We start from the raw sequence: 24,152 nt of genomic DNA on the forward strand, positions 1-24,152 counted from the left end.
ATCATTTTAGTATCTGAAATTTATTTGGAAAATATCATTTTTTATCCATAAAGAATGGACTAAACTGTAAAAGTCTAACATAAACATGTCTCCTCTCCTCTGAGGGCCTGATCCAGGTTCAATGGGTATTGGATCAGAAATCCCCTTTTGTAAGTGTAACTCCAAGTGATTTTAATAAGAGTTACACTAATCACCAGGGAAAACAGACCCCATAGAGACTTTCATAGCTTATAATCTCTTCTCTGGTAGGGAAGACATGAAGACATTACTGGTCATTCATGCAATGGATTCCCCACAGACTGTATGAAATTGTTTCTTTAGGACATTTACACTGTTGTGGTCCCTGCCTTTGATTTGCCTGAAGATGAATACATTAATTTGCTTCCAAAATGCCACTTAACCTTTCTAAGCACTAATATTTCCCTGGAGCTCTTCCTCTCAACCCCATTCTTGATAATGGAAAGAGAGCAGTGCAAACAAAATGGGATAGAAGGTGGTAAAGCTTGCACAGCCCGAGTAAACAGTGTGTATTTGGAGAAGGTCTGCGGGGAGTGAATGGAATGAATTCATTTCCTACAGGTTATGGAGCAGCAGCAGAACTTTTTTTTGCAGCTACTACTGCAGCCTCTGGGCTATGCCAACCCAGAGAGCTGCTGTATTCTCCTAGCTTTGGGGAAGTGGGCCAGTGAATCCAGTTAGTTGCAGATCCACTGGCCCTGCCCCTACCATCTGTAGTATATATCTGTAATTAGCATATTCTTTATACTATTTATAGTGTAATATTCTTTATATATCTGTACATAGTCAATGCTTTGCTTTCTTTAAAATAAAACCACACCTAATCTATGCACAATTTAATTCAAACTCCTTTCCTGGTGTATTTACAGTAAAACTGAACATTTTCACATTTCTTGTTGAATGGATGGTACATGAAAAATTGCCTTTTCCATAGGAGAAATGTGGAGAGGGGGTATCTTCTTCCCCATGTAACATTGCAGTATTCAGTGTAGGCAAACAGTGGGCCAAATCCTCAGCTGCTATGACCTGGCATATCTTCATTGATTCTGCAGAGCTACCCCCTTTTAAACCAGCTGAGGATTTGTCTGAGTGAATATCATGTATGTAGCAATGATTTAACTAGAGCTGGATGGAAATTTTCCTTCAAAATGTTTTCTATGAAACAGAAATTTCATCTTTATGTTGGGAAAACTTAAACAAAATATGTAGTTTTGGGCCGGGTCATCCCAAATTGAAACATTTTGATTTGTCAAACTGAGTCAAAACATTTTGTTTCCTGTCATTTTGCGATTAATCTGTGTCCACTTGAGCTGTCGTGATGTCACATAGGAGATGACCATATTCTTCTCCCCAGTTAGCTACCTCTTCCATGCTACATCACCCTCTCCCCTATGGTTGAACCTCCATGAGACATCACAGCCTGTGACTGCAATGCATCACATGAAATATAGTCTGGCTGGGAAGCCCAATCCATAGAAGAGCATGGGTATATGAGGAACCCAAACTACAACTCCTATGAGGCAGTGTGGCAGGTCGGCAGATTCATTTCAATATCATGCGTCAAAACAAAACATTTAAATTCTGCTCAACAAACAGAAATTAAATGCTTCAATTCATGAATGTCAAAGCATTTCATTTCAATTGAAAATATTATAAGAAAATGTTTTAGGATTTCTAAATTGATTACAAATTCTTCTCAACTTTCTGATCTCTGAAAAAAGAAAGAAAAAAAATTTGAAATATTGGAATTTCCTGAGGCATGGAAATTCAATTTTTTGATCAGCTCCTGATTTAACACTATCAAAGCATATGCGCTCATGGTTAATTTAATATTTTATTTCCTCTTTTTCCATTATGTTTGGTTTAAAAAGATGTTTTTCATAACAACATCTAATGCCTGTGTTACAACGCTTATAGGGAAAAAGGTAACATCCCTCCACCCTAAAATGGAGAAGGGTAAAATTTAGGCACTTAGGAGCTAGCACAAAGATCATCAAAGGAAATTAGGCACCTAACTTCCTTTGAAATCAATATGTTAGGTGCCTAAATACCTTTGAGCAGCTGGACCTAGGTACCCAAGTCACTTTTGCACTTAGGCTCCTAAAACACTTATGTACTTTTGAAAATATTACCAGAAGAAAATAAACTAAAATTAACTGCTTCAATCACAATGATCAAGTATCAGTATAGTTGCTCTATTGGTATAAGCACAGACAGTTCAAAGAGACTGTATACATTTCTGTTTTGAATGAAAGGTAAAGTAGGAGATCAAACTTTATTCACTACTAGCTATCCATGAACGATACAAGCCAATTTTCAGACCAGTACTTTGGTGTGCTAAAGTCATTCAGCCAATACATGAGAAAGATGATTTAGACAACATCTACAGGAGAATGAGGTCAAAAAGGTGAAACAAGCACAAACACTGTTGATTCAGGACCAGGGGAAAAGAGTAATCTGGTGCTCTAGATAGTCTTAACTTATTGAACTGGCTGTCTTCCTGCTATGGGAATTAGCCATGTGACAATGACCTTGGCTTGGCCTCATTACAGAGGATAATCTTATAAAGCATCACCACTATCCCTTTACAATTCTGAATTCACCAAGTTAATAACCACTACTTATAATGTACAGTCCCAAGCAGACATGTACACTTGGCATTTTGGGATTTAAGCACATCTCTGAATTTAGGGTGATGTGGAGTCGCATTGCCCTAGAGAATAATCAGGGAGGGTGCTGATAATGTGTTCCCGTGAAACTCCACTGTAGCTCAGCTCTCCTGAAATACCCTCTCCTCCTGCCTTTATAAACAGAGCTCTAACTCATATGAACTTGAAGCAAGTGTAAACATGTTCTAAATGATTTACCCAAGTCATACAGCACCTGATTCGCCAGCTGTTCTAGGTGCACTAAGATGACTTTTGCAAAAGCTTTTCCTGCTACGCTTAGTAGCGAGATACCCCCGTAGTTGTTGCAATTGCCATTTTTGCCTTTATTTTTATACAAAGTAATAATGTTTGTGTTACACATCTCTTGTGGTATCTCACCCTCTGTCCAGCATTTAAGTAGCAGCTGATGAAGATATGGTAATAGGCTGTCTTTCCCGCACTTGAGGATTTCTGCTAGGATGCCATCTTTTCCAGGAGCCTTGCCACTTGATAGCAAATCAATGGCCTTGCTTAGCTCTTGTCTACTCTAAATCACACCGCAGATTCAGGGCTGGAAAATCAACTATAGACATGATTTTTTCTCTGCGTCAACTCCAAGAAAAGTGCAGAGAGCAAAACCGACCATCTTACATGGTCTTTGTGGACAGTCAGCATAGCAGATCTATTTGCAATGCTAGAAAAGATAGGATTCCCACCAACCCTGCTAACTCTTATATGTTCATTCCACAACAACATGAGAGCAACTGTCCAGTTTGATGGGTCCACTTCAGACTGCTTTGAGATGAAAAGCAGAGTGAAGCAAGGATGTGTTCTTGCCCCTACATTCTTTGGGAATCTTCTTCTTGGTACTCTTGAACTGTGCATTTAAGGACATGAAAGATGGAGTGTACCTCCACACAAGATCAGATGGGAAACTCTTCAGCCTGTCCTGACTTAAGTCAAAGACCAAACTCAAAAAGGTGCTAATCAGGGAATTTCTATTTACTGATGATGCTGCCCTCATAGCCCTCAATGAAGATCTACTACAAGAACTCATGGACCGCTTTTCAAGTGTCTGTCAGGCATTTGCTCTCACCATCAGCATCAAGAAAATGGTTGTATTAGGTTTTCAAGATTTTCAATTACCTTAAATGCAAACCAGCTAGTAGTAGTCCAAAAGTTCAGCTATTTAGGTTCTACAGTGACCACCTACTTCTCACTGGATGAAGAACTAAATGTTCACATTGGAAAGGCTGCCATCACCTTTAGCAGACTGACTAAAAGAGAATGGAACAACTCAAAGCTTACCAAAATGCTAGTGTACCAAGTTTGCGTCCTCAGCATTCTCATGTACAGTGGGGAAACATGGACAACTTATGCTCATCAGGAGAAAAGGTTAAACAGTTTCCACCTATGCTGTTTACGCCACATACCCAACACCAAATGGCAGGATAAAGTCACCAATGCAGAGGTTTTTCAAAGGGCAAATTTACCAACTGTGATAGCCCTGCTCAAACAAAGATGACTGCGCTAGCTGGGCCATCTGAGTAGGTTGGAAGATGGATACATACCCAAGGACATGCTTGGGAGCTATCAGAGGAAACAAGAACAACAGGACTTCCAAGCTTCGCTATAAAGACACATGCAAGTGAGATATGAAGGAATTTGGAATTGATCCTGACCAATGGCAAATCTTGGCAAGTGATCATAACAAGTGGTGCCATCGTCTCTATCTGGGTATCAAAGTCCATGACAGAAGCTGGTTCCTACAGCTTGATGAGAAAAGAGCCAGTAGGAAGCAAACAGCTCCCAACCAAGATACATACATTTGCCATAACCGCCAAAGATCATGCAAATAAGAACATAAGAATGGCCATACTGGGTCAGACCAAAGGTTCATCAAGCCCAGTCTCCTGTCTTCTGACAGTGGCCAATGCCAGGTGACCCACAGGGAATGAATAGAACAGGTGATCATCAAGTGATCCATCCCTTGTCGCCCATTCCCCGCTTCTGACAAACAGAGGCTAGGGACACCACCCCTGTCCATCCTGCCTAATAGCCATTGATGGACCTATCCTCCATGAATTTATCTACTGGTAGTTCTTTTTTTAACCCTGTTATAGAATTGGCTTTAACAACATCCTCTGGCAAGGAGTTCCAAAGGTTGACTGTGCGTTGTGTGAAAAAATACTTCCTTTTGTTTGCTTTAAATCTTGGATTGGACTATTCAGTCATATGAGACATTGCAACCCATCTACATCATAGGCTGCAATTCCCACTGTCTCTTGCAGCTGAAAGGATGCCAACAACAGCACCAGATTTGAAACCCAGGGGTTCTTGGGTGTAACAGTATTCCAGAACAAAGTTAGTTTCCTAGTGTGAAAACTACTTTCCTAGCCACCAAAAACTTAAGTAAATATAAAACCTGTTAGTAACATAACCATTTTTCAGCACTGTAACATTATCTCTTTCATTTACATTTCACGTCTGGTAGGGAAAAAATAACCAAAGTCATATTCTTCATCAAAGGCTTTGGGAACAATTTCAAATAATATTTTTAAAAGTGCTCCATGCTTCTGAAGTACTTATTGTCTCCCTCCACACCTCATTACTTTTGGAATGTACTCTATGACGCTGCATTTCGATGCTGTTAAAAGCAGTTATTTTCTATCAAATACATGAGTGTTCTTTTCTCCTTCTTAGAGCACTTCTGAATCCTGGTTTTTCCAAGGTCTTTAAGTCTCTATCCCCAGAATGAGGACATCTAATTAATCTCTATATTATAATTTAGGCTCTGATCCTTCTCATGACCTATATATGTGCTTAACTTTAAGCACACAAGTATTCTCATGGACTTAATTTAGGTGACTTCTATGGGACCACCATAAAATTCAGATCTAGGCCTGGCATAACCCATCTTTTAAGCATTTTTAGATCTCTAGCTTTGTTTAGTGTCCCTCTCTGAAAAAAGATATTCCAGTATAAAATACTGCAATTTGTTTGTTCAGAGTAAGGGGGCTATATAGTAGGGAATATGATATAATCTCTAGATCCCCACTTCATATGCTACTAATAACTGCATCCCATCTTTCTTCCATGCACTTCCCTTACCCACAATATTTTCTTCTATTGACTCTTTATTAGTATCAGTTAAGCTCTAAACTATACAAGATATAAAAAAAGAGACAAACCTTGCCCTGAAAACCTTATTGTTCTAAATAATACAAGTGGAGAAGATGAGATGAACTGGGAAGACCAGAGGAAATAACTTGGGAGTAATGTTCTTTAAATGTTCAGTTTGCTCATTACAAATTCTCAAGAACCACTTAACTGTTTCTCAGTGATAATTTGAAAGGTGTTAAACCTATTTTTCTGGCTAAATACCAACATGGATGATTACCTTCTCCTGTCTAATTCCCTCCTCCTGTAATTTCAATTGAACAAGTTATTTTTTTTTACTTCCCTTCCAAAAATACCTCTTGTGTAGATTGCTAGTTTAGAATGGTTGCTGTAATTATATTTACACTCCAGAGAGTAAAAGAGCCTTGGTGTAAATGAGAATCAGGCTCACTGTCTCTACAGGCTTGTCTATACTGCTCAGCAATGTTCACTAAACGGGTGTAATTTCTAAAGTACACCAATGTGTTGCACATTAACTGGCCCATGGAGACCCTGCTACTGTGAACTGAAAATTTCCTATTTCTATGTAGTAATAGGGAACTTTTAGTTCATGCCAGCAGGGTCTAAACAGGCCAGTTAGTGTGTAACATGTTGGTACCCTTTAGAAATCATACCCCGCTGGTGCTCATTGCCCTGCCATATAGAGAAGCCTGAAGGGTTACTTTGTAAACATATAATTATTATTTCTTTTATTACATAAATTACCAGTCAGTGTCTATTGTGTTTTGCAGTAGAGAAGATAATTTAGTAATAAATGATCTTAAATAAAACTCCCCACCTCTCCTAGCTGTATCCAGGGATTAATTTCAGAGGCAAATAGTTTCAGAGGAGGTTTCTTCTAGGGCTTGTATGGCATTACAGTCTGTTATTGTAACAGGGAGAGAGAACGTTTAACATTAAAAGAGTGGAAGATTCTGAGAAATAGCCACAAGAAATACATTTGTTCTGGAAAAAGGAGAAAATAGGAAAACTGCTCTAGCATATTTTATATGGCTTATATTGTAAAAAAGCCTATCTTTGCAAAAAATATTATTTCTGTTATACTGCCAAGTTCAATATCTGCAAGGTAAAATTGCAAAGTGGACTTTCCAGCATATTTTCTAATTTGATAGTTCATGGCTCAGTGATCTTTACTCATTCATGATGATCTGTCGCTTTTCCTTTTATTTTACTCCTTCTTTTTCCATTTGGGTTTCCCCACTGATCATATATACAGAACACCTTCTGTTTATATAGCACATTTCATCCCAATAGATTTTAAGGAGGCTGCATGTGCATATTGCTGAAATGCAGCCACTGTGGGGATGGAAATAAAGCAACCAATCTGCACCACAGTTTTACACAGCAGGATTTGTAGGAGGGGAATTGACTAACAATTAACTGATCTCAAAAATAGAATATAGACAAGTGAGTTGTAATTGTAGTACCCCTCCCCCCAATATTTTTCCAGTGGATTGCTTTAGCACTCATTTTCTTGTGAAAATCACCATTGGACAGTGGCGTTGAAACAGGTTTTATAGTTCCACTCTTCTTTTCAGGTGCTAGACATGGGTGACATATCGAAGCCACCATAAGCATCTGGAGTGGTACCACCAGTGATGCTTTAGGAAGATTCTCCATATCAGATGGGAAGACTGTTGCACCAATGCAAGCATCCTCTCTGCAGCTAGCATCACGAGTGTTGAGGTAAATGTTATGTAACATCAACTTCGCTGGTCTGGTCATTGTGTGCGGATGGCTGATACTTGTCTTCTGAAGCAAGTCCTCTTTTCTCAACTTTGTCATGGTAAGAGGACCCACGGGGGACAGACAAAACCCTAAAAGGACACCCTGAAAGTATATCTTAAGAAGGGAGCCATTGACCCCATGAATTGGGACAAGCTGGCTAGTAATAGACTGCAATGGCATCACATCATACATCAAGCAGTCTGTTTTGAAGAGAATTGCCTTGCTCTAGAGCAGGAGTTCTCAAACTGGGGGTCGGGACCCCTCAGGGGGTCACGAGGTTATTACTTGGGGCAGAGAGTGCGAGCTGTCAGCCTCCACCCCAAACCCTGCTTTGCCTCCAGCATTTATAATGGTATTAAATATATTTAAAAGTGTTTTTAATGTATGGGGGGGGGGTCGCACTCAGAGGCATGCTATGTGAAAGGGGTCACCAGTACAAAAGTTTGAGAAACACTGCTCTAGAGGCTGAGAAATGACAGAGGAAGGAGAATCCTGGCATCATGGCCAGCAGTCGTGCTCTCTCCAAACAACCACCTCTCATATATGTGGAAAAACCTGTAGAGCATGAATTGGACTCCTCAGCCATCTTAAGTCTCATCAATGAGAGACTCTTCTCCCTGGCAGACATCAGCCTCATGTTGAGGGATGGCCGATTATAGTGGGGGTGCTGAAAGCCATTGAACAAAATTGTAAACCCTGTATATGAGGGAAACCACTTCAAGCCAGGGGGTCCTGCTGTACCTCCAGCACCCCTAGTTCCAGCATCCCTTCCATAAGATCTACTATGACCAAAATAGCCAGAGCCTTGGTCTTAGATGTCATTCATATCCCCTCACATTCCAAGGTGAATGTAGCTAAGATTCTGTTTTCTATGTACTGTGCCTTTAATTGTAAGAAGCATGTCTGCCAGGGAAAGGATTAGGAAACTTTCAGAATGGACAATCTTACAGAGTGAAGGTTACACTTTCTCTCATGGAGCTTGTGTATTCATTCCATCTTCTGTTGTTGTCTTTGTTAATCTAAAACAAAAGTAACCATTTGGCTCAATGGAAGACAAAGAAAATTGATGATGGGGTTTTCTATAACAAAAAAACAAAGAATATAAAATCTCCATGAGAGAGAAAACACAGCATGAGATCTCACTCTGTAAGATCCCCCATCTTGAATTCCCTCATGTCCCTTCCCTCTAATAAACCGATATACGGACTCCTGAATTTTAAAGGTGCAGCATGTGACAGATATTGCAACCACATGCAGTATCTTTAGGGGAATATTGTATTAACCTTATGAATGGTCTACATATTGTTGTGTTCTACTCCATGGGAGAGGGTTACCACAGCTCCTCGAGGAACTAAAAACAGTGGGGATAATTACTGCAGCCCCTGGGATTGCACAGCTCTCCAGAGAAGTACCGTTCACTGGGGTAGTTTGCAGTACAGGAGGCCCAACAAGCTCAAGACACAGAAAGGTATAAAAGGTGGATTTTAACCTAAGAGAGGGCCTTCATTTTGATTCAATAACCTGACATGACCTTTTGTTTGGGTGGGGGGAGTGGGAGCAAATCCTGCAGAAGGGCTGGAAGGAATAGAACCTGCTAGCATTTCCATAAGACTGATCGGAGCGGGAGGGGGGAGAGGCTAGTGGTAAAGTGTTTAGAGCCTTTCATTGTTTTATATGTTTTCTCTGTATGCTTTTGTCCTTAAATAAATGTACTCTGCATTGACAGAGCCGTTTGATTACTTATAATCACTGGCATTCACTGGTCATTGCCCTTGAAGAGAGAAAAAAAGCACAGGGGCTGGACATTAGTCAGACCTGCTGGGATTAACACAGTGAATTCAACGCCGTATTATTGCCTAGGCCGACAAGGCCTAGGCCTAGGGCGGCAAATTTTCAGGGGCGGAAGCTCCCCTCCATGCCCCACCCCCCCTGCTCCAGCTCACCTCCGCCTCCTCTGCAAGTGCGCCACGGCGTCTTGTTTCTCTCCGCTCCCAGCGCTTGCGCCACAAAACAGCTGTTTCGCGGGGCAGGGAGGGAGGGGGGAGGAGGGGGAACGCCACACGCTGGGGGAAGAGGCGGGGCCAGGAGCGGGGATTTGGGGAAGGGATCCAATAGGGGAAGGGAGGGGGCGGAGTTGGGGCGGGGACTTTGGGGAGGGGGTTGGAATGGGGGCAGGAAAAGGGCGGAGTCGGGGCAGGGACAGGGCGGCAAAATTATTAATCCGCCACTGAGTGAATTGCATGGGAGCTGAAGAGCGGTGATTGATAGAGGTATGTCTACACTGCAATTAGACACTCACGGATGGCCTGTGAGAGCTGACTCAGGCTCACAGGACTTGGTCTAAGTGGCAGTTTAATTGCAGTGTATTTATTCTGGGACCTTCCCATCTTGCATGGTCCTAGAGCCCGGGCAGCAGTCCGAGCCTGAACCTGAAACTCTACTCCACAATTAACTAGCCCTGCAAGCCCAAGCCCCATGAGCCTAAGTCAGCTGGTATGGGCCAGCCACAGTTTTTAATTGCAGGATAGACACAGCTCTAGAGGCCTGAGACTTGAGTGAGCATTCCTGGAGCAGACCACGGAGGGGGGTTAAATGTGCAGAACTGTACCACCGACCATAAAACAAAGAATCATAGCTATATACATCACAGGTCACAGGTTCAAAAATGTGTCAGAGGGAACAGTGCTACAACACCACAAATGCTACAGTCCTGGCCCCATTCAACTCAATGGGAGTTTTGTCATTGTCGTCAATGGGGCAGGATTTCACCCTAAAGTGTTAACGCTCATTCCATGTTAAGTAGCTCTGCAGAATGAGTTCTGCTTTTATTTAAATAATATGGGAGAAGGATATAGTGGGATAGTTCACTCAGAAATGGTCTTAAATGGGTCAAAGCTCATTGTGACTAGAATAACTCTAAAACGTAACCACGATTCTGATAAAATGTTAGTGTATCATTGTCATGTATTTTTAATAGTTTAAACTTAAAATTTACATTTGAATTTAGACAAAAACAGAAGTAGGTGTCAGGACTTAATTCAGGTTATTAGTCAGATCAGCCTCTGTAGCCTGGCACAGTTTAGCTGGTTTAAAAGATGTCTTAGCACTCAATACCCCTGTGGCAACAAGCACTTCCACAATTTTTAAGGGGTCAGTAGCTCATACGTTTGTATCAATACAGTATTTAGCTGCTGCATTTGCAGCTGATCACAAGCCCTGACAAAAATTATAATCACACAGTTAGCTGGGCTAGAAAAAAAACTAAAGATACATTCAGAACTATTCTCATTGAAAAATGCCCCTGAAGCAGCTGAGCAATTTGGATTTTGTCTAAAGACAATAACCCAGGATGGCTAAACCCTGAAAATTCTCATCACAGAAAGGGAAATAGTGAACAAGTTAATAATTCTTATAAGGTAATATTCTGTTTTTGTTGTAAAAAGTTGATTTAATTTAACTACTTCCTAGTTGACAGGGGTGGTTATCGGCTTGGTGAGAAATGTCAAAAACTCCCTAAAGCATCACAGCGCACATACATTTTGAATGTAACTCTCAATCTCTCATTTACACAAGCAGCCATGGGATGTTTAATTAGCACAAAGGGTCAGAACCTTTGTTTTACATCTCGGCCAGTTGAACAGTGCCCTCAGTCTTAGTTTATTTGCCTTTACTAATGTTCTGACACAGTGAGCGTGGCACTGTACATTATTCTATGAGCTCCTAGAAAGAGACAGAAAAATAAATAAAATAATTTGCTTTCAGTCAAGTCAGTAATTAATCTAGATCTTAGACTATTAGAGAGAGTGCTTTCCTAAACTAAGGAGGGGTAAATCCTGGTAAGAAATAATGGAGAAAGTGGTTCTCATCCATTATTGTTCACTTTGTAGGTCAGTTGCAATCCTCAATGCTACCTTGATGGGGTCCATCAAATACTAATATTTCCAGGGTCTCCAAAATGCTAATGCCCCCCATTGTGCTAGGTACTCTCTACATATATAATAAAAAAACCCCAGTCTCTTCCACAAAGACCTTGCAGACTACTCTTATGATGGGACAACAACAGGTGGAGGAAATGGGTGGGGAGGATGACGACAATAATTGTGATTAAATTCAGCACACTAAGTGCCTCCCCTTGTTCATGCACTCCACGATCAGCAGGATAAAGTTGTTCTGCAAAGCCACAAGGTGTAAAAATCACATTTTTTGCTTTGCATCCTCTAAAAGACCCTGAAACACCAAGCTGGGGAAAAGGAAGATTTGCTGACTTTTCAGAGTGAGTCCAGTGCTTATGATCTGAACTCCTTTACCTTGAATTGCTTGTGCATAAGTTAGCCCAACAGTAGCAATGTCTGAGCTTGTCTGTGTGCAATGTGTCTATGGACTTGACATTTATATTTAAATATTCTCTGTCACACCATGCGTTAATAGGTTTCCCAGAAGTCCATTAAACACAACCTATTTTTCTGCTTCAAGTGCCAGTGTATCTTGTGCCTTTCTCACCTCCACTATCTATGGTGTCTATTTTGATACACATATAGGTATGATCCATTGTAAAGAGGCATATGGTGATAATGTGACAATGCTTTCCTAGAAGATAGGCTTTCTTTACTTGCAGTGATATGTAAGTGGAATATCTTCAGCCGCCATTTATACTCTACTGAAATGAGCCTGCTACCTTGTGAGTGGGCAGAACGTCATTCTTCTAGCGGATGTGGATATTTCTGCTGCCAGTCAAGATCCTATGCATGGTAAGGGCAATAGTCCAATCTGGGAATCTTGCTGTTCACTGGGAGCTTCAGTGTTCAACACATATGTTGGCACCTCCACTCCCCCCGTCCAGTTCAGAACCAAATTAAGTTTTGAAAAAATATAAACGATTGAAGCCAAATGTGCGGAGTTTATATCTCCAGTACATTGGGGTGGAAAAAAATTACAGTAAACAGGTCTCAGTGCCCCTTTAGCCTTCCAGTAGAAGCCACACAGATATGTTTAAAGTGGTTTTATTGATGATTTAGCTCGGTGATTCTCATTGGATTGTGATTAGTATTAAATGTATAAGCATACAAGGTTTGTTTTCGCTTGGAATTTTTCTAAAGAAAAGTCATAGGGTAGTCATGGTGAAAATGGAATTTGTCATGGAAACACAATAAAAATGTCAAGTGGATTTTATTTTTCCATTGCAATTTTATGATAACGAACAAATATGAACAAACGTAGTAGTTGCCCTATATCATAAACAATATTTGTAAATACAATCTAATGCTCCAATTTTGTTTGAATGTATATCTTTTGTTTTGATTTTATGTTGTGTAAGAAAGAAACCTTCCTACCCCTTAAAGAAATAACAGGTGTCTCTGAGAGTACACTATACTGCTCCCTTGTATCACCCCAATATTTTTTGCTTAATTGGTGCTCTTCCTTAGCCTCCTTTGCAGCCCAGAGTTTAGCTTGCAATTCTCAAGTTTCCCAGTGAAATGAATTCATCTGTTTATTTACAAGCACATCAACCCACCCACTTGAAAAATCCCAAATGTCAAAAGTCATGGATTATTTTTTTCCCATCTAAACCTGAAAATAACAATGCCTAGGGCTCCAATGACACCTATGGCAAAACTGCTAACTTAAACAAAGGCCGCATTTTTGTCATGGGCTTGACAAATGTGTCAAATGTCATGCTTCTTTTCATCCCCAGTCAGCTGGATTTCCTCCCCCTACAGGGTGCAATGTTGAGACTGCTGGCCAACTGGAGAGCCTGCTGTGATTAGTCAGTGCTTTCAGCATCATACCTATTGCACTGCAGTAAGGAAAGTTCATTCTATTTCTTCCTTTGATTTATAGCAGTATTTAAAGAAATGTCTTATATAGGCTCTAGGTGCATTTGACACAGAAAGGTAACACGATTACAGCAGACTGTCCTTGCCCTAAAGCCCAGATTAAAAATGAAAGCCAATTAAAGCCATGAGTGGCCACTGATAGTTTTTTCAGATTGAATGGCTTTCAAAGGGTCCTAAGCCTGAGCTCCAAAATTTGTGCAAAATGTACTGTGACGAATACAAGTCTCTAGCAATGGTGTACCATTCAACACTTTAAAAGAATGCACAATAAACACAAAGTAGGATGCAAGTGAGTGTGCAAAAAAAGTACTGTTTCCCTGAAGGCAACTGAAAAAAGGGATTTTGGCAGGATAAATTGTGTTCCTAACTGAGCTATGTCTAAATGCTAGCATTTAAATCCACAATTAAATGTGGGCACAATTTTATGCAAGGAGGACAGCTTTAAAAATCAGGCCTTTAGTATTTCAGTTTCCCATTTGGAAAATCTGGATGATAATGTGTACTTCACAGAGATTTTAGAAAGAGTAATCAGACAATGTTTGTGACATGCACCACTGACATCAAGGAGAATTTTACCACTATTTCAGTGGCAGCAGGCTCAGGGCCCTAAAGATGCGTGTTACTACTTTTATTCCTCCGAATCTTGCCAATAGGTTCCAACAGCCTCATTCCCCCAGAGAGCAGGATTCTGTTTATGAACCCAGGATCTTAAAAGGTCATCTACAGAACCAATCTCTTAAACTTAGTCAATGCCCTCACAGGCACAGAAGTGAAAGCAGCAGCAAGTGGTTTTCTTTTAAAAAGTATTTCACTTGCAAATACACCCTTTATTTCCCCCCATCTTTCAGAGCACTTTTATCTCTAATGAGATAGTATTTCAATTGAAATAAATTAATTAGCTGAAAAATCTTAGGTATCATTAAACTTCCATTTGATGTTCTTTGCAGCACCCAAAGCTGGGATAATGCCTATTCATATTTTCATTACAAAAATATAATAAAGAGACTTGAATATCTAATGGTTACATTAGTCAGAATTACACTCTACAGAGGATCACAAATAGATAACTTCCTGTCACCTGTTGACTATATAGAAAGAAAAAGACTGAAGTAAGGAAAGTTTCAAGAGGGAAGAAAAATATGACTGCTTTTCTAGATAAAACAGATGGGGAAAAAAAAGTAAAACTTACCACCGGCAAATTACTATCCAGCTTAATACTGCCAAACCACTGACCATAGTAACTCCTAAAATGATGGAGATTAAAGAGCCTTTAGGAATCCTTCCAGAATCTGAAACATGAAAAAAAGCCATGCTTCATTTGCACCAGCAAAAACAGCAAATGGTATTAACGTGTCAGTCATAGTAGTTTTCCAACAAGCAACTTCATACTTTCTGCCATAAATAGGAAGAACTGCAAGGCCACTACATTGTTCTCCTTCAAATCTTTCTTTCAACCTCTCCACTGATATCTATAAAATACTGGAAGTTGAAGCTAGACAAATTCAGACTGGAAATAATGTGTATATTTTAAACAATGAGGGTAATTAACCATTGGAACAATCTACCAAGGGTCATGGCGGATTCTCCCTCACTGTTTATTTTTTAAATCAAGATTAGATGTTTTTTCCAAAAAAATATGTCCTAGGAATTGTTTTGGGGAAGTTCTGTGGCCTATATTATAGAGGGGGTCAGATTAGATGAACACAATGGTCCCTTCTGGCCTTAAATCTATGAATCCCTACTTAATAATGGCTAGCCAGCAGGTGTGATGTGACTGCTGTGTATCTTGTAGACCATAACTGTTTCATTGTTACTTTGTGATTCCTCCCCCCCGTCTGTTGTTTCCACCTGTTGTCTCTCATCTTCTACCTAGACTGTAAATTCTTTGGGGGCAGGGAACATCTTTTTGTTATGTGTTTCTTGCCTGCACAATGATGCTAGAGCTTCTGCAATACAAATAAATAATAATAATACTAAGATGCATACATTATCCAATCTATAAGAAATCAGGCTTATATAGCAAATAGAGTGCCAGATTCTGCACCTCATCCTTACACAGGTACACAATTGGAAGGAAAGGAATAAGGAGCCTTCCCTCATTTCTTGCATAGTCTACATCTAGCTAAGTCACAATGGTAGCCCCTGCATTCAGTGGAACACAAGGACTGCTCCCTCCCTATTCAAAGCACCTCAAAGCATACAGAGGAAAGGTGGAGAAACAGATGAGTCAAATACTGAAATCCTTGGTCAGATTTTACTCAGTGCTTAATTAGGTAAAACTCCCACTGAGAAAGGCATTCAACACCCTTGCAGTATCAAAATCATTACCATCCAAGGGCTGTTCATTAGCCTGACATATGTCGGCAGAGAGACAAGGTGAGGTAATACCTTTTATTGAACCAGCAAGTTGGTGGGAAAGACAGACTTCCGTGCCACACAGAGACCTGAAGAAAATCTCTGTGTGGCTCGATAGCTTGTCTCTCTCACCAGCGGAAGTTGGTCCAGTAAAAGATATTACCTTACCCACCTTGTCTATCTAGTATCCTGGGACCGACTTGGCTACAAGTACACTGCACACGTTGGCAGACTCAGTTCAGATTCTATATACACAAAAGACACCATAATAACTGATATAAATGTCACCTTTGTTGACCGTCTCAGACATTTCAGTTAGAGCTGGTTGAAATTTTTCAGTGAAGTATTTTTCCATTGCCAAATGCTGGTTCATTGACACCAAAATATGAATGAATGAGACTTACCCCAGAATAGCCAGTCACTTGGTGGTCAGGGTATTTCTCTTGCATATGGAAGACCAGGGTTCAAGTCCTAGCATGGTCTGATTTGGAGCAGGGACTTGAACCTGAGTTTCCCAATTCCCAGATGAGCGCCCTAACCACCAGGCGACTGGCTATTCTGGGATGAGTGTCTCACTCTCCTGTGTTTTTTCACAAAGAATTTCAAAAAGTTTCATTTTCATTCTGCATTGGAATGGAAATAATTTTTGAAACCTGAACATTTTTTGTGAAACAGAATTGACATTTTCTGGCCAGCCCTGATTTGAATACCCGAGAATGAACTATCTTCTCAGCTCTAGAAGTGATCCATTCAGAACACACTTGAGACTTATCAGTTGAGTATTATTGAGAAGCTTGCCCTGCCAATGTCCATGCTCTCTCTGCACTAAAGATTTAGTCTATTGGATTATTAATTTAGCACCCTTTTATGAGAAGGAGCGTTTCTCTGATCTAGCCATGGGGAGCTGTAATAAACTTGTCTCAACTTGTCTCATCTATAAATTGCTTTTTGTGTATGTATCATACAAACTGATTAAATAGTCCAATGGAGCAATTTATATTTTGTTTACAGGTCAAAATATTAAATTATAAAAAGCTATTAATCAAATTCAATAGTCAAGTAAGAAAAGGAACTAAAAGTGGAATTTCCAGAAAGAGAATGTGTAATCCCAGTGCTAGCAGTAATCATGGAGGCCCCAGGGAAAGCCATGGAAGAAATACAACAGCAAAACCATTGCTGTGGGGTTAAATGGTTATTACCCTGGGAGTCTGGGCTGGGGTGATGGTCTTCTGGCTAGGGGTTCCCTCTGAGGCTTCAGGGGTCACTCCTGCAGTCTGCTGCTTAGCGCAGTCATGTTCATCTTTCCCCACTAACTGCCTCATGCATGACTGACAGGGCCAGAGGGGTGGGACTATCCTTGTCCCCAGGGCCTCTCTTGCACATTCCTCATCCTTGTGTGGGTCATAGAATCATAGAATATCAGGGCTGGAAGGGACCTCAGGAGGTCATCTAGTCCAACCCCTTGCTCAAAGCAGGACCTAATCCCAACTAAATCATCCCAGCCAGGGCTTTGTCAAGCCTGACCTTAAAAACCTCTAAGGAAGGCGATTCCACCACCTCCCTAGGTAACCCATTCCAGTGCTTCACCACCCTCCTAGTGAAAAAGTTTTTCCTAATATCCAACCTAAACCTCCCCCACTGCAACTTGAGACCATTACTCCTTGTTCTGTCATCTGGTACCACTGAGAACAGTCTAGATCCATCCTCTTTGGAACTCCCTTTCAGGTAGTTGAAAGCAGCTATCAAATCACCCCTCATTCTTCTCTTCTGGAGACTAAACAATCCCAGTTCCCTCAGCCTCTCCTCATAAGTCATGTGCTCCAGCTCCCTAATCATTTTTGTTGCCCTCCGCTGGACTCTTTCCAATTTTTGCACATCCTTCTTGTAGTGTGGGCCCAAAACTGGACACAGTACTACAGGTGAGGCCTCACCAATGTCGAATAGAGGGGAACAATCACATCCCTCAATCTGCTGGCAATGCCCCTACTTATACAGCCCCAAATGCCGTTAGCCTTCTTGGCAACAAGGGCACACTGTTGACTCATATCCAGTTTCTCGTCCACTGTAACCCCTAGGTCCTTTTCTGCAGAACTGCTGCCTAGCCACTCGGTCCCTAGTCTGTAACAGTGAATGGGATTCTTCCGTCCTAAGTGCAGGACTCTGCACTTGTCCTTGTTGAACCTCATCAGGTTTCTTTTGGCCCAATCCTCTAATTTGTCTAGGTCCCTCTGTATCCTATCCCTACCCTCCAGCATATCTACCACTCCTCCCAGTTTAGTGTCATCTGCAAACTTGCTGAGAGTGCAGTCCACGCCATCCTCTAGATCATTAATGAAGATATTGAACAAAACCGGCCCCAGAACCGACCCTTGGGGCACTCCACTTGAAACCGGCTGCCAACTAGACATGGAGCCATTGATCACTACCCGTTGAGCCCGACGATCTAGCCAGCTTTCTATCCACCTTATAGTCCATTCATCCAGCCCATACTTCTTTAATTTGCTGGCAAGAATACTGTGGGAGACCATATCAAAAGCTTTGCTAAAGTCAAGGAATAACACATCCACTGCTTTCCCCTCATCCACAGAGCCAGTTATCTCCTCATAGAAGGCAATTAGGTTAGTCAGGCATGACTTGCCCTTGGTGAATCCATGCTGACTGTTCCTGATCACTTTCCTCTCCTCTAAGTGCTTCAGAATTGATTCCTTGAGGACCTGCTCCATGATTTTTCCAGGGACTGAGGTGAGGCTGACTGGCCTGTAGTTCCCCAGATCCTCCTTCTTCCCTTTTTTAAAGATGGGAACTACATTAGCCTTTTCCCAGTCATCCGGGACCTCCCCCGATCGCCAGGAGTTTTCAAAGATAATGGCTAATGGCTCTGCAATCACATCCGCCAACTCCTTTAGCACCCTCGGATGCAGCGCATCCGGCCCCAGGGACTTGTGCTCGTCCAGTTTTTCTAAATAGTCCCGAACCACTTCTTTCTCCACAGATGTCTGGTCACCTTCTCCCCATACTGTGCTGCCCAGTGCAGCAGTCTGGGAGCTGACCTTGTTCATGAAGACAGAGGCAAAAAAAGCATTGAGTACACTAGCTTTTTCCACATCCTCTGTCACTAGGTTGCCTCCCTCATTCAGTAAGGGGCCCACACTTTCCTTGACTTTCTTCTTGTTGCTAACATACCCGAAGAAACCCTTCTTGTTACTCTTAACATCTCTTGCTAGCTGCAACTCCAAGTGTGATTTGGCCTTCCTGATTTCACTCCTGCATGCCTGAGCAACATTTTTATACTCCTCCCTGGTCATTTGTCCAATCTTCCACTTCTTGTAAGCTTCTTTTTTGCGTTTAAGATCAGCAAGGATTTCACTGTTTAGCCAAGCTGGTCGCCTGCCATATTTACTATTCTTTCTACACATCGGGATGGTTTTTTCCTGCAACCTCAATAAGGATTCTTTAAAATACAGCCAGCTCTCCTGGACTCCTTTCCCCCTCATATTATTCTCCCAGGGGATCCTGCCCATCAGTTCCCTGAGGGAGTCAAAATCTGCTTTTCTGAAGTCCAGGGTCCATATTCTGCTGCTCTCCTTTCTTCCTTGCATCAGAATCCTGAACTCGACCATCTCATGGTCACTGCCTCCCAGGTTCCCATCCACTTTTGCTTCCCCTACTAATTCTTCCTGGTTTGTGAGCAGCAGGTCTAGAAGAGCTCTGCCTCTAGTTGGTTCCTGCAAAACTTGCACCAGGAAATTGTCCCCTACACTTTCCAAAAACTTCCTGGATTGTCTGTGCACCGCTGTATTGCTCTCCCAGCAGATATCAGGGAGATTAAAGTCTCCCATGAGAACCAGGGCCTGCTATCTATACACCTCATCACATCACCCCTTAACCTTCTCTTTGTTAAGCTAAATAGATTGAGCTCCTTGAGTTTAACACTAACTATAAGGCAAGTTTTCTAATCCTTTAATCATTCTCGTGACTCTTCTCTGAACCCTCTCCAATTTATCAACATCCTTCTTAAATTGTGGGCACCAGAACTGGACACAGTAGCCCAGCAACAGTCGCACATGTGCCAAATACAAAGGTAAAATAACCTCTCCTCCTACTTTAGATTCCCCTGTTTATGCATCCCAGGATCGCATTAGCTCTTTTGGCCACGTCACACTGGGAGCTGTTATTCAGCTGATTATCCCCACTTATTTTTCAGAATCAAAGATCTTCACAGAGTAAGGCATAAAACCCCATACGGCACAGAAATGCTCTACTGAGATTTCTTCACGACCCCAGAGGAATTATGAATTTATTTCCACAATGAAAGCAGAACTCAGCTGAATTTCACATAAGAAATTCATAGGAAAATTGGCAATTTTAGATCACAATACTGAAAAAAATGTTACCTGTCTAGCTGTGTGTCATCAATGATATACCGTTAGGATATATCTCTAATTCAGATAGATGATATTTGGATAAGAGAAAAAACAGGCAAAATGTTATCCTAAACAAAATTCTTCCCATCATTCAGCTATACACCCCGATATGCTGCTGCCATTGGATGGCACTCTCTTCATTCCATTTCACTCCTTTCCTTCTAAAATGTTCCCCCCATAGTTTCCACTGTATGATTTTTTACAAGGGGAGTCGGTGGAAGAGGGGTTTTCATGGCATTATAATATATATTTGTAAAAGTAGCCCACATTATACCACTCACTAGTAGCAGTGACAATTTAGAGAGAGATTTTCAAAAGCACCTAGGAGATTTAGGAGTTACACGTCCCTTTAGTGCTTTGAAAATCTCCTTCTAAATGATTTGCCCATGGGCCACTAAACATTCTCTCTTTTATTGGTTCAAAGGGATGTCTTCCTACTTTTGTAAAGTTTATCTCCTATTCTAGTCATCATTTTTGTAAAGGATGACTGAATACCATTGAGTCACTTCCTTAATTTGAGGACATGACAATGGAGAAAGCAGAATTCATAAGCCAAAGATTAGCAACAAATCAGTGTTACAATATTTATCATTGTTCTGAATGCGAGAGGTGTGGGGTGAACATTTCAACAATTTAACTCGTTAACTTCCCCAATCAAGTTTCCTGGTACAGGTTTGTGATTGAGTGAGAAATGTTTCCAACTTCAGAAAAGAAAGCCTTGGGCCTAATGATGAATCCTACCCATAAAAGGGGAGTGAAGGTGTTATGTGAATATACAGCATAGGATAGTAAACATTACTAGAGCTCTTCACGTTTTTAAGAAGATTGAAATCTGCATAATAATGTGAAGTGCTCTCACAATTTTAAATCACTCTAAACTGCACAAGGCCCAAATTCCAATCACTTCCAAATTCCACCTGCTTATTTATGATAATCAGCTTGTCGGTTTACAGAGGAGATGGGTTGCATTCTCACACAGGTTCACAAACTCATTTCAAATGTATCAGGAAACTGCTTGGAGTTTGAAAAAATGCTATTCTAACAAAAAATATTAAATCAATATCACCAAAAAAACAACCAACAATCTGGATGATACTTAAAAGAAGATACTTAAAAGATGATACTTAAAAGAAATATCACAGGTTAAATCTATTACTTTTGCATATTGCATAAAAACTGACCACAGATGGCTGTTGAGGAAAGTAATCTTTGTCAATTCAGTTAATGATAATGGTTCAAACGTACATTTTTTGCATTTTATTGAAAAAGATCTCAAAGCGCTTTACAAATTTAACCCACCTCTGGGATCAGGGAGCTCTTTAACAGTACACAGGAATACTGTACACCTTTTACTTAGTTGAAACTGCATGAGCAACAATAAGTAGGCAGAGTATAATTACCCAGACAGGAGTATGGCTAAGACCTTATAGCTAACACCCATTATCCTTGTGGAAAGTGCTAAAGAATCTTTAATTACTGCAAGTGATCAATACCTTAGTTTTACATGGATACCAAAAGGTTGGACCTCCAGGAACACAATACCTTCAAAAAGAGTGCTGGAACATGGGTTTAGCACAAATTCATAGAGAAGTATGTGCCTAGGAGGTTTCCTCTTCCAGGGCCGACTCCAGGCACCAGCTTGTCAAGCAGGTGCTTGGGGCGGCCGCTCCGGAGAGGGGCGGCACGTCCAGGTATTCGGCGGCAATTCGGCGGACGGTCCCTCACTCCGCCTGGGAGCGAAGGACCTCCTGCCGAATTGCCGCTGCAGATCGCGATCGCGGCTTTTTTTTTTGTTTTTTGTTTTTTTTGGTTGCTTGGGGCGGCCAAAACCCTGGAGCCAGCCCTGTCCTCTTCAGATATTGACCTGACCACACAGTAATTTGCTAACGAAATCTGATAAATCTGATGAGATCACAGCCCAAATGTGGAATGCATGCAGTTTAATCCTTGGATTTAGGGAGAGGGATCGTGTTCTTCTTAAAAAGTCTGTCAATAAAGATTAAATCCAAAGGGTAATTTCTGTTGATTTATAGTAAACAGGAATAAACAGCTGTTGATTGATTGGCCAAAGTGAAGCTGAGGTATTAATCAATCTCAAAAGCATTTATGGTAGTTATACTATAAAGCAATTCAGATTATTCAGCAAGATGGGGCATGAGCCTGCTGACCCAGGGAATTTATTATCGAATTAGGTTTTCTTCTACAGCTTTAAACTTGAACCATGACAGAAGTCAGTATCCCTGGACTCCAGTGTTTACTGGTACATTCATTGTTCATAGGCTTCAGCAATATATATATATATTTTAATTTAAACATAGAATCAGGCATAGAGGGTCTGAGCTCAGATTACAAACCCCTCCCCCCCTCATACACAGAGAGCTAGATTGTAGCATTTATCTCACATCCCTGTATAGAATAACATGGAGCTGTTCTGCCCCAAGATGGGAGCCAAGAGTTCTCCATTCACATGGGCATGGGGTTGGCAATTTGTTCCACCCACCCAGATTACTCCCCACTCATGCGCCAGCCCTGCTTCATGGACCAGTACAGAGAGGAAATGGAGTCATGACCTCTGTCCCACATGGTGACCCAATCCTGGGGCAGCAGGAGCAAGCAGTCCCTGTCTCCAGAGCACAGGAAACACTATGTTGGGAGCGCAAGATCGGGGAAGTTTCTTCCACAGCCTCATCTGTCTGTGCCTTGAGTGTATTGCTCTGCCTCCAAGGCCTTTTCATAGAGCTTCCCAAGGTCCCTCTGAGTTCCTGACTGGGTCTTCAGCCCCCAGCCCTGCTTCATTGTTCCACACTGTTGTGCATCCAGGTGACCTCTGGAGAGGCAGGGCACTCCCTGCCTCTTAGAAAGCAGGTAGGATTTCTGAACCCTGTCATATCCTATTATACTACAAACCAGAACAGAGTTAAATAATATTTTCATATCCTTGTGAGGGGTTGAGACATCTACACTGTCTCTTCTGGAAACTGATATTTCAACAGCACCATAAACATATAATGCACTTTACAAACAAATGAAAGTCAAAGCCCAAGGTCATTGCAATCAGTTAAACAAAGATGTACATTGGATAACAGCTCAATGGCAAGGGGGTGGGGACATTACTGGTGAGGACTTCAGCACTGGATGGTTCCATGGAAGATATTTAAGGAGGAATTTGAAAGAGAAATGTCTAGTGGTGTCACTCTGAGGTGTGGTTAGGATGAATGCATTAGCAAGGGTGGGTTAAGAGGTGTATAATTGTTAAAAAATGGGAGGTCTTTAGAACAGTGATTCTTTTTTTCATTTTGCAGATCCTGTTCTTAAGATATATCCTGTTGTGTACCCCCTCCCTTCTCTATCCTCCCAGTCCTATACCTGACCTGTGACAACTACACTATGTGGTTACACAGTAAAGCATGACAGTGTTACAGATACAAGATGAAAATAAACTTACTTCAAGTGAGTATGGCTGGCTGGCTGTGTGTGTGTGTGTGTGAGAGAGAGAGAGAGAGAGAGAGACACACACACACACACACCATGTGTGTGTCACAGACACAGAGATGCGCCTTGCCCATTTAGATATGCCGTCCCCACTTTAAGTATGCTGCCCTTTTAAGTACCCCACCGCTCTTGACCGCCACAGGATTCTGCCAGAAGGGTGGAGCAGTTGTGGAAGTACAAGTCATCTGGTGAGGGGCACTTGGCCAGCCAGTGCAGCTCCAAAACTAAGTATCACTGTCTCACATGCAGCAGGATATGCTAATTTTGTGCATCCCTGGAGCACACTCTGCCAGCAGGGATTATATGGATCTCCAGCTTCAAATTAAATCTACCTTCCCCAGCAGAAACTGTAGGGGAAGATGGCAATGCAATGATGGAGATGCAGATCTCCTCACTGGAATAGGGGTAGCAATTCACACCCTTATGCACCAGCAAGGCTAAATTGAGCTCATCTCATTTGCCAATAGGAAATG

General features: G+C 41.4%; 1 protein-coding gene across 1 annotated transcript in view; it reads right to left on the reverse strand.

The window, feature by feature from the left end:
• Positions 1-14,593: 14,593 nt before the first annotated feature.
• TPO (thyroid peroxidase) overlaps positions 14,594-24,152 on the reverse strand; it is a 63,107-nt gene continuing 53,548 nt past the window's right edge. The window contains exon 14 of the mRNA XM_065401039.1: positions 14,594-14,697. Coding sequence (XP_065257111.1) covers positions 14,594-14,697 — 104 coding nt within the window. The remainder of the gene's footprint in view (positions 14,698-24,152) is intronic.

Source organism: Emys orbicularis, chromosome 3 (assembly GCF_028017835.1).
Source record: "Emys orbicularis isolate rEmyOrb1 chromosome 3, rEmyOrb1.hap1, whole genome shotgun sequence".
NCBI classification, from domain to species: domain Eukaryota; kingdom Metazoa; phylum Chordata; order Testudines; family Emydidae; genus Emys; species Emys orbicularis.